At 43.2% G+C, this 15,737-nt stretch overlaps 1 protein-coding gene across 2 annotated transcripts in view; it reads right to left on the minus strand.

Annotated features, from left to right (window-relative positions):
* The window catches only part of CUEDC1 (CUE domain containing 1), a 197,138-nt gene that overhangs the window by 61,508 nt on the left and 119,893 nt on the right, over positions 1-15,737 (minus strand). For both annotated transcript variants that reach the window (XM_075853480.1, XM_075853479.1), the window contains exons 2-3: positions 13,468-13,955; positions 9,090-9,217 (exon numbers count right to left, since the gene is read on the minus strand). In XM_075853480.1, coding sequence (XP_075709595.1) covers positions 9,090-9,217; positions 13,468-13,749 — 410 coding nt within the window. In that variant the 5' untranslated portion in view covers positions 13,750-13,955. The remainder of the gene's footprint in view (positions 1-9,089; positions 9,218-13,467; positions 13,956-15,737) is intronic.

Genomic DNA, 15,737 nt, shown 5'->3' on the forward strand with positions numbered 1-15,737 from the left:
TAACCAGCCAGATACAATAAAGCAGCAGCAGCCTAGCATCACCAGGGTGGGAAGGGCCACTGTTTTTGGCCTTTCCCCTCCTGATAATACAAGCCTGCGGCCACCGCAGTGGCCGACCATCACTACAGATGGTCAGGTACTGGATCGTACCCGGCTCTTCCCAGCACCCCTGGTGGCTGTGGGTACCGGGGTAATAATGGGGGTTAGTGTTAGCCTCTGCATCGGCTAACACTAAGCCCCGCCTTAGCAATGGATGCTGTCAAACAGCCGGCGGCCATTACTAAGGCGGTAGTAATATAGTTTTAAAAAAAAACAGACATAGAAAAAATATTTTATTGAAATAAAAAACCCACACACAGCCCTCATTAACCATTTTATTAATAAAAAAAAAGCCTTCATCGAAGTAGTCCTGGAATCCGCCGTAGTCCAACGACCGAACCTGTAAGAAAACACACAAAAAATGATTAGTAACACGTGTGTTAGGCTTAGATACAGGGCCCATGTGTGATACTGTCTGTGGGACCCTGTATCTAAGCCTACCACAACGTAGGCTTAGATTCAGGGTCCAGCAGACAGTAATGTTATACAGTATAAGATTACTGTGTGCTGGGGCCCTGTATCTAAACCTACAGTGTGGTAGGCTTAGATACAGGGCCCAGCAGACAGGATCACGCATGGGCCATGTATCTAAGCCTACCATGTGATTGGCTTAGATACAGGGCCCAGCAGACAGGATCACGCATGGGCCATGTATCTAAGCCTACCATGTGATTGGCTTAGATACAGGGCCCAGCAGACAGGATCACACAATCTGTGATCCTGTCTCATGGGCCCCCTAAGCCTGCTACATCGTAGGCTTAGGGGTTGTACAGTCCCTAAACATTGATGGCCTATCCTCAGGATAGGCCATCAATAGCGTATGTGTCTCCCGGGACCCGCCAATCAGCTGTTTTGAAGGGGCCGCAGCACTCGTACGAGAGCTGCTTCCCCTTCATTTCACTACTCGCTCACACTGTGAATCGCCGACACGGATTCACAGTGTGACCGGAATGAAGTGACAGGAATGAAGGGGAGCAGCTCTCGTACGAGTGCTGCGGCCCCTTCAAAACAGCTGATTGGCGGGTCCCGGGAGTCGGACCCCGCCAGTCAGGGCTAACCTTACCTTCCTCTTCGGCCGCGGCGGGAGTTCTGTCGTCTCGATGCTGTGCGCGGCGCATAGCGTGGTGACGTCATGCGCTGCGCACAGCGCTTTACGTCAGGACCTCCGCTGCCATCCGGAACCAGGAAGGTAAGTAAAGTATGTTACTATAGTAACAGGGGCCCGCGGCCCGAGTTACTATAGTAACTTTTTATTGATGTAGTGCGGGGGGCCGTGGGCCCCCCTGGCTTCGGGGCCCGGTCGCAATTGCGACCGCTGCGACCCCTATAGCTACGCCAGTGGTGACCATATTTAACCATATCGGGGTTTTTTTAGCTGGAATTACAGGAGAGCATAAAACTGAAAGAGCGCCTCGTGGCTTTCTGGGCCTAGTTGGATGAATTGCAGGCTCAATTTATTCAGGGATTTTCTGATGTGACGGAGCATAAAACACTGTCCTTCAGTATTCACCTAAGAGTATAATGAATTATTTTTTATTTTTTTTTAGGTATAACTCCAATTCATAAATGCAATAATGTAATGGAAATAGGGGTGAAATTGTCTGTATGTCATAATGGAAAGGCAAAAAAGGGGTTATAAAAACGTACTGAATAAGTCATAAAATTAATAATTTAGCGAAGAATGGTATGCGCGAAAACAGTCATAAATACACCACCCTGGCTTATCAAGACAAGTGTAAGGGCTTATTCAGACGAACGTGTAATACGTCCGTGCAACGTGCGTGGTTTTCACGCGCCTTGCATGGACCTATGTTAGTCTATGGGGCCGTTCAGACAGTCAGTGATTTTTACGCAGCATATGTCCGCTGCGTAAAACTCACGACATGTCCTATATTTGTGAGTTTTTCGCACATCACGCACCCATTGAAGTCAATGGGTGCGTAAAAATCATGCGCAGCACACGGAAGTACTTCCGTGTGACGAGAGTGATTCGCGCAAGAGCAGTAAAAAGTATGAATGAAAACAGAAAAGCACCACGTGCTTTTCTGTTTACAAACATACAGAGTGTCATAATGATAGCGGGTGCGCGAAAATCACGCAGCCACGCATCATATGGTGATGACACACGGAGCTGTTAAGTGCCATTTGCGCACCAAAACGCCTCATTTTTTGAGCGCGCAAAACGCACACGCTCGTGTGAATCCGAAGACTGATAGCCCGTGTCTATTCGCATTCCGTTTTTATAACGGACACAACATCTTTTTCTCAGTGGGGGGCACTTCACTTGGGAAGTGCTGCCCTGATACAATTCTGCTGATCTCACTGCTATGTGATGTGCTTGCAGCCTCTTCTACTCGGTCTTCAAAAAGTGATTGTTTAATTACTTTCTCCTGGTATTCAAGATACTGTGCTTGATTCCCTGACTTTCGATAAATAAAGGAATTGCACAGCGCTGTTTATATGAGGTGCACTGCAGCCTTCTTATACCATACGCGGGTCTTCCTCATTGCGCTGTATGGCTGTAGCATTTGAGCCGCCAGGTCCACGCCACCCACGTGTTTGTTAAATTCCTGGAAACACACAGGCTTGAGAGCGGTCGCATTATGCCCTCTTACTGGCTGCTGCTGTCCCCATGGATGGACGGGATGATAAAAACATTTTTATCCCTAAATTTGGTCACCATCATAGACCCGTTACACAATGGCCTGCTATCCCCAGGTCCCAATTTTTTGGAGGCCTTTTTGATTCCTCCGTATTATGCCACAGGCGACTGTATTTCTTTCAAATAGACTGTGGAAAAGTGGGATGCTTGTATAGAAATTCTCTATATAAAAAGGGGATAACCTTTATCTAGCAGGGGGTATAAAAGGTCCCATACAATTTTGCCGCTTGTATTGAGGATAGGGGGGGGGGCGGGCACTTTATTGGGCAGATTTGGGAGTCTTTCCCCTCATAAATTCGAAATCTGTGAGTGTACCCACTTACACGCTCACAAAGCGTATAAATTTTTATCTGTCGTGTTGGTGTCTGAACACAGCATGGTGTAGGCCACCTCCACAGTGTACATTTGTTCAGCCATAACTAATTTTTTTTTATTTCTAGGACAGAAAAAAGCAGCGCGTGCGCGGGTGTATGATTTTATATATATATATATATATATATATATATATATATATATATATATATATATATATATATATCCTAACTAAACTATAATAAATGTATATAGCTTACAATACAAATACCTATTTTTTTTTATCGTTTTTAAAAAATAAAATAAAAAGTTAACTTTTTTTAATTTTGAGACAAACAAAAAAATTGTGCCTGAAATGTCGAACAACTTTTGCCACAGGTCCGATTCCCTCAGATTTTGTCACAATTGTGACAGAAATGAGGAGATCAAGGAAGGTGCCACTTTCAGTTTTCTACAGTGATTAGTCATTCTGGATTGACTGACCAATCACATCGATCACTTTGATTGGTCCCGCCGCTGATGGCTACGATGATCTGTGACAGATGAAATCACTGTCCTGTAACTGTGTGTTGAGTAGATTATTGAGGATTAGAAGTTATAAAGTAGTTCTAAATACAGCAACATCTCATTATGTCTGTGAGGCCCCATGGACACGAACGTAAAAACCGTCCGTAATTACGGGCCCATTCGTTTCGAAGGCCGACGGACAACTTCCCGTATATTTAGAAACGTATAAACTTGCCGGAAAAAATAGGACATGTCCTATTTTTTTATTTTACTGACCGTGCTCCCATTATAAAGTATAATGGGAGCACGGCCCAGTAAAAACAGCCGGCTGTGGTTTCTGTTCGGCTTTCCGTTGATAGGTTCCTCCGACGAAAAGGTCAAACGGAACTGATGAACGGAAGCTCGACGCGGATGTGAACAGGACCTAAGATTTGGTTTCCACAGGGCATTTTTAGGGTACAGTCACATGCGTCAGACTTTAAGAAATTTCTGCGACTGAAAATCAGTTCAATTTATCTGAATGTTACTGGCAGAAATCCATGCACCAGCTGCAGAAACAACCCCATTCAAATTAATAGAACAGATTTTAAGTTGCAAAAAAAAAATCAATTTATTGAATTTTTAGGCCTTGTTCACACAGTGCAGATTTGGCCAGTATTTTTAAATCCAAAACCAAGAACAGAACCTAAACAGAAAGAATATATAAAAGGGCTTAAAGGTCTGCTCTCCTGGATCCAATTCAGGTTTTCGCCTTAAAAATGCATGCGAAATCTGCAGCTGTTCTGCGCTGTGTGTACTCAGCCTTACAGCGCCTTTATTGCAGTATTGAAGTGCTTCCCAATTGCTATAAAAAACACATTTAAAAAAAAATGCATGCGTTTTACCACGATTTTGCGATGCGGTTTCCAACCATGTGGCTATGTTAGGTGAAGCACATGGTTTGAATGTGCATCAACTGTAGCAGCCACACAACAGAAAATCACATCACAATATTGTGGCAAATCGCGTTATGTTTATGCTGCAGAAATACAATGCAAATACGCCACATGCGAGCGCACCCTTTTAACGCACTGAAAACAACCTGTGGAAACCCAGCCTCTGTTCTACGCACCTTCACAGCACATGACGTGGCTGTGACTGTAAAGGGTTATTCAGATGAACGAGTGTTTTTCACGTCCGAGTCTCACCCGTGCAGGACCCATTTTCACGGATCCCTCATATAGACTTGAGTCTGTTAAGGGATCCGTGAAAAAGGACGAAAATAGGACATGTCCTATTTTTCACGAGCCCATCACACGGTCCGTTAAAACAACGGCCGTGTTAACAGCTCCATTGAATTGCATGGGTCTGTGTGCTGTCCGATTTTTTAACGGACAGCACACGGATGTATATTACGCTCGTCTGAATAAGGCTTACAGGGTTAATCTATTTCCAGCCACCTTTCACTCTGGAAGCAAATTAAGCATAAATCACACCCCAACAAAGCCCACACACCCCAGATACACAACTTGCTACCACTACCTACTGAGTTTCTGGGCCGATAATTACCAAACACATACACTGATTTCCAGCAATCAAAGGGTTAAACACCATGAAAGGGTCTGCAATCTTTAGAGCATGCAAAGACCATATGGATTACAGTTTTAAGCTTTAATAAAAAAAAAGGTACAGTCCTTTAAAAAAAATATGAAAGAAGAGAAAATAAAATGACACAAAAAAACCATGCGATACAGTTAAAAAATAAACTGTACTGGAAAGGCAAACGGAAACCATAGCTTCCATTTGCATTACCATTGATTTCGACTACACTATTGTTTCCGCAAAAAAATTTAAATACGGAAACCCTACGGAACGGAGACAAACTGAAACCATTAGCAGACTGAAGCATTACCATTGAACTCAATGGCAATGCAATCCAAAGCTATGCTTTCCATCTGCTTTTCCGTTGATGGGTTCCTCGGACGGAAAGGTCTGACAGAACCCATCAACGGAACCCTAAAGCGGATGTGAACACACCCTTACTTACGTTTACAAGCTATAATAATTAAAAGGGGTTATCCATTTTGAAAAACACATTTTTGCTTCATTGGAGAGGTTGTTGGCGAGAATGGTGTCTAATTTATTAAAAGGCACACACCCCTTAATAAATCTAGTGCAATGGGAATTGTCTGACTAATTGAATTTCTTTTTATGCCAGCTATATTATATATTTGCGGCTTTTTTAAACCTTTGCCTTTGATAAATGAGGCTAAAAGTAATTTTACAACATGACCACACCTTACATTTCTTGCCCGCTTTCTTTTTGGAATGAGAAGGAAAAGGTCACAAATTTTGCGGCAATTTTGGGGCAAGCTTACATGTGACTTTTTAACCTGTACCAATATTAGGTATAAGCTAAATAATAAATGTGAGCCATGGAGTCTAAGCTACAAACAACAAAATCACCAGTGAGAAGCCAGCTTCTCGGATATACTAAAACAAATATACAGTGGAGGAAATAAGTATTTGATCCCTTGCTGATTTTGTAAGTTTGCCCACTGTCAAAGTCATGAACAGTCTAGAATTTTTAGGCTAGGTTAATTTTACCAGTGAGAGATAGATTATATAAAAAAAAAAAAAGAAAATCACATAGTCAAAATTATATATATTTATTTGCATTGTGCACAGAGAAATAAGTGTTTGATCCCCTACCAACCATTAAGAGTTCAGCCTCCTCCAGACCAGTTACACGCTCCAAATCAACTTGGTGCCTGCATTAAAGACAGCTGTCTTACATGGTCACCTGTATAAAAGACTCCTGTCCACAGACTCAATTAATCAGTCTGACTCTAACCTCTACAACATGGGCAAGACCAAAGAGCTTTCTAAGGATGTCAGGGACAAGATCATAGACCTGCACAAGGCTGGAATGGGCTACAAAACCATAAGTAAGACGCTGGGTGAGAAGGAGACAACTGTTGGTGCAATAGTAAGAAAATGGAAGACATACAAAATGACTGTCAATCGAAATCGATCTGGGGCTCCATGCAAAATCTCACCTCATGGGGTATCCTTGATCCTGAGGAAGGTGAGAGCTCAGCCGAAAACTACACGGGGGGAACTTGTTAATGATCTCAAGGCAGCTGGGACCACAGTCACCAAGAAAACCATTGGTAACACATTACTCCGTAATAGATTAAAATCCTGCAGTGCCCGCAAGGTCCCCCTGCTCAAGAAGGCACATGTACAGGCCCGTCTGAAGTTTGCAAATGAACATCTGGATGATTCTGAGAGTGATTGGGACAAGGTGCTGTGGTCAGATGAGACTAAAATTGAGCTCTTTGGCATTAACTCTACTCGCCGTGTTTGGAGGAAGAGAAATGCTGCCTATGACCGAAAGAACACCGTGTCCACTGTCAAGCATGGAGGTGGAAACATTATGTTTTGGGGGTGTTTCTCTACTAAGGACACACGACTACTTCACCGCATCAATGGGAGAATGGATGGAGCCATGTACCGTCAAATCCTGAGTGACAACCACCTTCCCTCCACCAGGACATTAAAAATGGCTCGTGGCTGGGTCTTCCAGCACGACAATTACCCGAAACATACAGCCAAGGCAACAAAGGAGTGGGTCAAAAAGAAGCACATTAAGGTCATGGAGTGGCCTAGCCAGTCTCCAGACCTTAATCCCATCGAAAACTTATGGAGCGAGCTGAAAATCCGAGTTGCCAAGCGACAGCCTCTATTCTTAATGATTTACAGATGATCTGCAAAGAGGAGTGGGCCAAAATTCCATCTAACATGTGTGCAAACCTCATCATCAACTACTAAAAATGTCTGACTGCTGTGCGTGCCAACAAGGGTTTTGCCACCAAGTATTAAGTCTTGTTTGCCAAAGGGATCAAATACTTATTTCTCTGTGCACAATGCAAATAAATATATATAATTTTGACAATATGATTTATTTTATTTTTTTTCATATAATCTATCTCTCACTGGTAAAATTAACCTAGCCTAAAAATTCTAGACTGTTCATGTCTTTGATAGTGGGCAAACTTACAAAATCAGCAAGGGATCAAATACTTATTTCCTTCACTGTACCTTTATTGGGGGATTGTGAAGATAATCTTTTAGGATGGGTTCACACGTCACGGACAAAATGCATTTTTTGCAGACAACAGCCTCAGACTGTGCCGATTTAGACCTTTGTCAGGAAATCACCGAAGGCATCTGAGAGTAAACTCAAACCAAACACATTTATACACATACGCCTGTAATACTACTCCTATGTTCTGCACAAATCAGGGCTGTAAAGACACAACATTATGACATAAAGCTTAGGGCTGATTGAAGAGTAGTGTATGATGCTGATTGGTCAGCGTCATACACTTCTTTGTAATACGCCCACTTGGTTAAAAGTTAAAAAACGCCCACCTGGGCATTAAGAAACTAATCTGCATAAAAGTAATAAAGGTCATAACTTGTTGAAAAAAGATAGTTTCTCAAAATAAAAAACACTGCTGTTAACTACATTCCAGCGCCCATAAAATGATGGAGGAGATAAGGCATTTTTAATCTGGTGACAGAGCCTCTTTAAACTTTGTACAGACATATCCCCCCCGGAAGAATTGCTTCTAGGAGAGAATTTCTCTTTACACACGGATTCTGACAGAGCCTATATGATGTACAGGCTCCGTGCACAGGACTCTGCCATGTGCATAAGCCTTTAGATTAGATGTACAGCTTTGTAAATTAAATTAAAAGCATTCCTTAAAATATGTGCAGATTTCTGCAGCATGTGACTAGGATTTGTTTTAAAACTATTATTAACTTCGTTGCATTCTTTTGGTGCATAATTCCGCATTGAAAAATCCGTAACAGTTACACCACATGTAAACTTAGCCTTAGGCAACCTACCGGCACAGACAAAACTAGGCACGTCCCTCACAATTTGGAGCAAAAGACACAGCAATATAGAAAGTATAATGCAAAGTATTGAATGTCATTTGCATTAGCATAGTGTGGAGACTAAGGCTGGGTTCACACGACCTATTTTCAGACGTAAACGAGGCGTATTATGCCTCGTTTTACGTCTGAAAATAGGGCTACAATACGTCGGCAAACATCTGCCCATTCATTTGAATGGGTTTGCCGACGTACTGTGCAGACGACCTGTCATTTACGCGTCGTCGTTTGACAGCTGTCAAACGACGATGCGTAAAAATACAGCCTCGTCAAAAGAAGTGCAGGACACTTCTTTGGACGTTTTTGGAGCTGTTTTCTCATAGACTCCAATGAAAACAGCTCCAAAAACGGACGTAAAAAACGCCGCGAAAACGGCGCGAAAAACGCCGCAAAAAATGCGAGTTGGTCAAAAAACGTCTGAAAAGCAGGGTCTGTTTTCCCTTGAAAACAGCTCTGGATTTTCAGACGTTTTTGGTCACTACGTGTGCACATATCCTAACCGCGAGCAGGTATGCGCATAGATCAGATCACTAATGTTCTATAGGCACATGGATGAACGTACCAAGGAGAAGGAGTAGCGGGGGTTTGTGGATGAGGTCTATCAGACAAATGGACATCATAGGTAGGAGGGGAATACACAGGAGGAGGTTCCTCATCAGAACTGTCTGGTTCTAGAGTCCTTTCCAGAATCTGGAAGAAAAAATAAAAGAAAAATAAGAACTCAAGAAATAAGAGTACTGCAATTAATTTTTCTACATAAAGAAAAAAAAAAAGTGGTTTCAGCAGAAAGCTTTTCCATTGTATAACAAAAAATGTTATAAGCTTTCTGAACAGTGCCTTGTGAAAGTATCCCCCCCCCCCTCTTCCTTGTTTTTCCGATTTTCTGGAATTAAAATTAGATTTTATGTAATGGACCTGACAGTCCAAATTGTTACAGTGAAATGAATAAAAAATACCTAGTTTTAAAAAAAATACAACCTGAAAAGTTTTAACTGCATATTTATTTTCTTTACTATAAAACCCAAGAAATAAGGTCTAGTGAAACCAATGATCTTCAGAAGCCACATAACTGGTTAAATAAAGTGTCACATGATCTGTCACAGGATGTCAGTATAAATACACCTGTTCCGAAATACCCCCGAGTCTACTACTCCACTAAGCAAGAAACGTGAAGCACAATGAGCTCGCTAAACCAGGTCAGAGACAAAGTTGTGAAGAAGTATAGACCAGGGTGGGGTTATAAAAAAAATCCCAAACTTTGAACATCCCACAGAGCACCATTAAATCCATTATAACAAAATAGAAAGAATGTGGCACAAGGAGGACAGAGATTCAAAAGACACCAACAATAACACTGAAAGACATGAAAATACCTGTCCATACGACCACTATAAGCCATACACTCCACAGAATGGGTCTTAATGGAAGAGTGAGCAGAAAAAAGCAATTGCTTAAAGAATAACATTAAAAAAAAGGGATCGCCAAAAAGTACGTGGCAGACTCCCCAAATATGGAATATTGTTATCTGGTCAGATGAGACTAAAATTAAACTTTTTGGCCATCATGGGAAATGTGTGACACAAACCCAATACTTCCCATCACTGCAAGAACACCATTTCCACAGTGAAGCCTCGAAGGCCAGACCTCAATCTAATTGAGAATCTATGGCATGACTTGAAGACTGCTGTACACCACGCAACCCATCTAACTTGTGCTAAGCTAATAGAGACATTCCCCAAGAGACTTGTATCTGTAATTGCAACATACGGTGGCTCCACAAAGTATTGACTTTCAGGAGGTGAATACTTATGCACATTAAAGTTCTCTGTTTTTTGTCTTTATTATTTGTCACACAGTAAAAAACCCTTTGCACCTTCCAAGTGATAGGCCTATTTTTTATTTTTTTTAAATCAAATTATACAAAACTCCCAAAATCCATTTTAATTCAAGGATGTAATGCAACAAAATAGGATAAAACACCAAGGAGGGGAGGAGGGGAGGGGGGGGGGGGGTTGAAATATTTTACAAGGCACTGTAATAGATTCATGAAAAAGGTGCTACAACCTTCAATCAGGCACAGTGTAACATGCAGATATTGCACATTCCCTACGGGTTAGCTATGGGATAATGCGTTCACTTCTTGATCAAGGCACCGACACATATTACATTTAGTGTTTCAATGTAGGGACAAGAAAAAAAATTGCTTAAAATCAAGGAAATGAAAACTTGATTCAGAGAAACCACTGTCAAGTAAGCAAATCGTATATGGAGATGGATGATGGCTTTCCCACTTAGGGTATTACACCAGTTCGTCAACAATCAGAAAGCTGGTACCAGCATGAAAAAAGCAGTATATTAAAAGTAATGCGATACTCATCCATAGTGGACTTCAGTCATGGAAATGAAGGCAGCGGGCCAGGCGTACAATAGAAATGAACAGATTCATCAAATGATGGCGGATCCAGAGTAAGGTGCTATAGTGTTTCAGTAGCAAGACCTCTTAGACTTGTGTTGGCAAATAATCAACCACCCGGTCAACTGAATGGATGCCTCCACAGGAAGCAATCGGCCACATGACTTACTCAGAGAGTCATCCTGCCAGTCCGGTGTTTGGCTCATGCTAAAATGGCCATGAGCTGAAGAAAGTCCCCGGAATAAGGGCAAATTTTTTCTCTGCAGCCGCTTAGCATTGGGAATGAGCAGCTAGGTATACTTAAAGTGTGAATGATGGGGTATAATCCGCACTTTTCTGAGCACTACATGAAAGCACTCATTGGATCAAATGAGTGGGCCTGTTACACAGTTATAGCCTGGGTGAGCACTGAACTCCAGCAGTGTGGTGAGGGAGCCCAATACACGCTTGCCTTTACATGTTAAGAGTCCAGGGAGAGCAGCAGAGTCTTCTCCCTGCATACAGACCCTTCACTCAGCACACACTGATGGGAGGGATAACAAGCGGAGAGCTTGGGCAATGTGTTTTTGAGGAACACTTTGATTAAGAAATAATTTTCGCCCCGGTCCTCCCAAACCGGTTGTTTCAATTACAGCCAGTCGAGAGAATCGGGGTGAAGTGAGAACCCGGAACCAGTCCCCTGCACTCCTTAGGACGCTGATGCAATTTGTCTAGCGCTGCCTGGCGAGGCATCCATTCAGTGCTTTAGCAATGATGCATCCGGCGCGATGACGTCATCACGCCGTGGTGTCATTCCGCTGGATGAGGCCTGTGATTGCTGGAGGTTGGCGCAGGAACAGGTGTTGGGGCACTATCTACAGCTTGGACTACCTAGACTACAGGGGGCACTACCTACAGGGGGCTCTATGTGGGGCCCTGTGTGTGTGTGGTGCTTTACTTTACAGTGTTTAACACAACTGCATTTATGCACGGAGCTCTGGTCTGGTGCTGCATTTATGCACGGAGCTCTGGTCTGGTGCTGCATTTATGCACGGAGCTCCGGTCTGGTGCTGCATTTATGCACGGAGCTCCGGTCTGGTGCTGCATTTATGCACGGAGCTCCGGTCTGGTGCTGCATTTATGCACGGAGCTCCGGTCTGGTGCTGCATTTATGCACGGAGCTCCAGTCTGGTGCTGCATTTATGCACGGAGCTCCGGTCTGGTGCTGCATTTATGCACGGAGCTCCGGTCTGGTGCTGCATTTATGCACGGAGCTCCGGTCTGGTGCTGCATTTATGCACGGAGCTCCGGTCTGGTGCTGCATTTATGCACGGAGCTCTGGTCTGGTGCTATATTTATGCACGGAGCGCTGTTCTGATGACGTTATTTATTTAATCGAGCTTGGTTCTGTATTTATGCAATCAGCTTGCTTCTGATGCTGTATTTATGCACTGAGCTCTGTTCTAATGCTGTATATATGTACTGAGATTGGTTCTGGTGTCTGGTGCTGTATTTATGTACTAGGATTGGTTCTCAGTTCTGCAGCACAGCCACTATGCTATGTACGGAGCCAACTGCTTGTGGCTCTGTACATCGCATAATGGGCAATAACATCCGGTGCCCTGAGGCAGCCGGATCAGCTTAACGGTGCGGGGTCCGGGTGTCAGACGCGAACCGATGATATACTGATGACCTATACGGTGGATAGGTCATCAGTTGTTCAGTAGTGGTCAACCCCTTTAATATAATATGTGGGTAGGTAGTTATGTACGCTTATGTAATTATATACATAATGTGGCAATGCAGTTAAACATTCTGGACAGGGAATTTCTTTAAAGTCCACTTTAATATAGGACGTATTTGGAATATTTTATTTGATTATTAGTATACATTTTCCATGGTGCGATAGACCACGGAACACCACGACCCACCCGTAAGGATGACAGACTGTACTAAGGATAGACTATTATTGCTTATGTCCCCAAAAAGTCCTTCAAACATACTGCATCCATTTGAATGTGTAGTGGGGCCCTCACCCTACCACCGATGTCCTGTTCTTTGCAGCTCCCAGCACCATTCTCTTGCTTCCTCCTGTTCGGGGCTTGGTGGTTAATCTAGCTGCCGATGCACTCCACTGGATCCTAGCGCCTGCACTGACCCTGCCACTCTTAAAGGGCCGGAATGCGCCAAATTTGTAATTACCGTCTGAACAATTTGGTTTCTAGTGTACCTTGTGTTCCTAAACTCCCAGTTCTCCTGCTTGAGTTTTGCTAGGTTTCAGTGTACTATTCTGCCTGTTTCTGACCATCCGTGACTGCCGCCTGCCCTGACCTATTGCTACGTTCACCATGTTGATCCTCTGCCGCCTTCCCAGACCTTTAGCTACAGTAACTACTCTGCCTTTTATGTCAGCCATCACCAAGGGAGACTATTTTGGGGTATAGCGACCTGGAATGCACACCATACCAAAAAGGCAGAACACACATATTTGGAACTTGACAAAACCTACAATAAAAGGCCTAGAAGAAAATAGAAAATAAAAACTAACCTCTGGAGGAATGCTGTCATCCGAGTCTGAACTGTCATCAAATCCACCGTCATCCAAGTTCATCTGTAGTAGCTGGTCAATAGTGGCGTCCACTGCTCCATTGTTAGCCCTCAATACACATTCAATTATGTCATATTCCATGTTCGGAAACATGGTCTTAAAATCCTCCATAGCCTGGTTAAACTCCAGTCTGCGCACAGGACGACTGTTGTTAAGTTCCTGAGTAGAAGAGCTTTCTCTTGCGCTCCCATTGCTGTTGCTCCTGCGAAACAGACTTGTCATTTTTGATAAGCGTTTTTGAAAAATGTTTCTAACTTAGAGACGTTCAACCATAGAAGGAAAATTGTGAGCTTGGCACATTGTTTCCTGTCAAGAGGTTATGGTAGCCTCCTTATTGCTATCAAGACATGGATATATCCTAGTCATATGCAATCCTTCTTGACCTTTGCATAGGTGTTTCAACTTCTGAGGAGTTTGAAAACTTGTATCTGTGGATACAAAATAAACGATTAAAACAGTAAAACATGATAAACGCTAATAAATGTACTTTTTATGCAGGGATTTTATACATGGCTTTTTGATCCGATTTTAAATCAACAATTCTACACAGGTCTATTTCTGTCGTACTACAAATGAAACAAAATTACTGTCTGACAAAGTAGTGAAAGAATTACAAAAAGCTACAGGCGCATTATGCCTGCGGTCGCGGACCGCCGGCATGTCCTACTCACCGGCAGCCGCAGGACACTCAGAGCTTGCCAGCGTCTCCCTCCACAGAGACACTGGCACACGGTGCTGCAGCTCTCCTCTGCATCCTTTAGAGTGCGTGCGCGCGTTCGGTATCCTATATCCTGTATCCAATAATTGTGCTTAAGCTCCGTGCCGGTCCGTGGGCCCAGACGACTACGCTACTTCTGTGTCAACTGTCTGCCAAGTAAAACATCTGTCAAGTCTTCTATCCCAGTACACTTGTTCTAAAGATTATCCTTGACTCGTTTGGCCAGCTGCTACGGCAGAGCGGCCCAGTGGGTCCACATACCCCACAGTTGTGACACAGAGTACATTCACACAGGGCTGTGATCCGCATGTAAGTTAATGAGGTTTTTGCTGCAGTTTTGACTGCAATTGCATTAAAACTGCAGCACAAAAACTCAAATAGTGACCTGCAGCACAAATGCATGTATTCACATGCATGCAGTTTTCCACAATGTGGTAATGTGCGGCTCTCTATACATCAACATTTCTTAGGAAAAGAGCGAAAAGTCAGAACTATTAAAGGGATTGTCAGACTTAAAAAAAAAAAAAAAATAAAAAAAAAATCTGGTTTATAAAACATCAAAAACAAAAACATTTTTCAACTGTTAAATCCCTCCGTTCACACATGCGTGAGTTTTCACACAGCGAGAGTCCGCTGCGTGAAACTCACTGCATGTCTTGTATTGGCGCGTTTTCACGCACCTACGCGCCCATTGACGTCAATGGGTGCGTGAAAATCAATGGGTATGTGATTTGCGCATCAATTCGATAGAAAATAATGGCAAAAAAAAAAAAGATGTGCTTTGCGAGTGCGTGAATATCGCATGCCACTCGCAGAGCACACTGACCAGATTCACAAGTGTGAATTTAATATGCTCGTGTGAATGGAGCCTTAGGTTTGTAGATGTTATATTAACCCATTCTTACACTAGAGTAACAATGAGTTCTCCTTTCCGTTTTGCTTATTTTAATGCAGGACATATGACAGGCCAGATTCAAAGGGCAGTTTAGTGCAATTATTTTTTATATGTTTAGCAAAACCAGGAGAGGATCCTAAAAGAAGAAAAAGTATAAGGGCAAAGCCACACGTGGCGGAATTGCTCTTGAATTCCGCTGCGGACACTCTGCAGCGTTAATCCGTAGCGGAGCCGTTTCTCCATTGACTTCCACTTCTATTTAGTAGGCTTCGTTTAGACGAAGCGGAAAATTCCGCTGCGGAGCATAGGCTGCGGTGCGGAATTTGGTGTCCGCAGCATGCAATGGATGTGCGGAGTTGTGGCGGACTGGTTGCGGACTCATGGCGGAATTTCTCCATTGACTTCAATGGAGATTCTAATTTCCGCAATGAAGTCCGCAGCTGTCATGCACATGTTATGTGTGCTGCGGATGCGTCTTGCTTTTTTGACATGACATTTCTTCATTCTGGCTGGACCTATGTATTTCTAGGTCTACAGCCAGACTGAGGAAGTCAATGGGGCTCCCGTAATTACGGGAGCGTTGCTAGGAGACGTCAG

This window comes from Rhinoderma darwinii, chromosome 2, assembly GCF_050947455.1.
Source record: "Rhinoderma darwinii isolate aRhiDar2 chromosome 2, aRhiDar2.hap1, whole genome shotgun sequence".
Taxonomy (NCBI): Eukaryota; Metazoa; Chordata; class Amphibia; order Anura; family Rhinodermatidae; genus Rhinoderma; species Rhinoderma darwinii.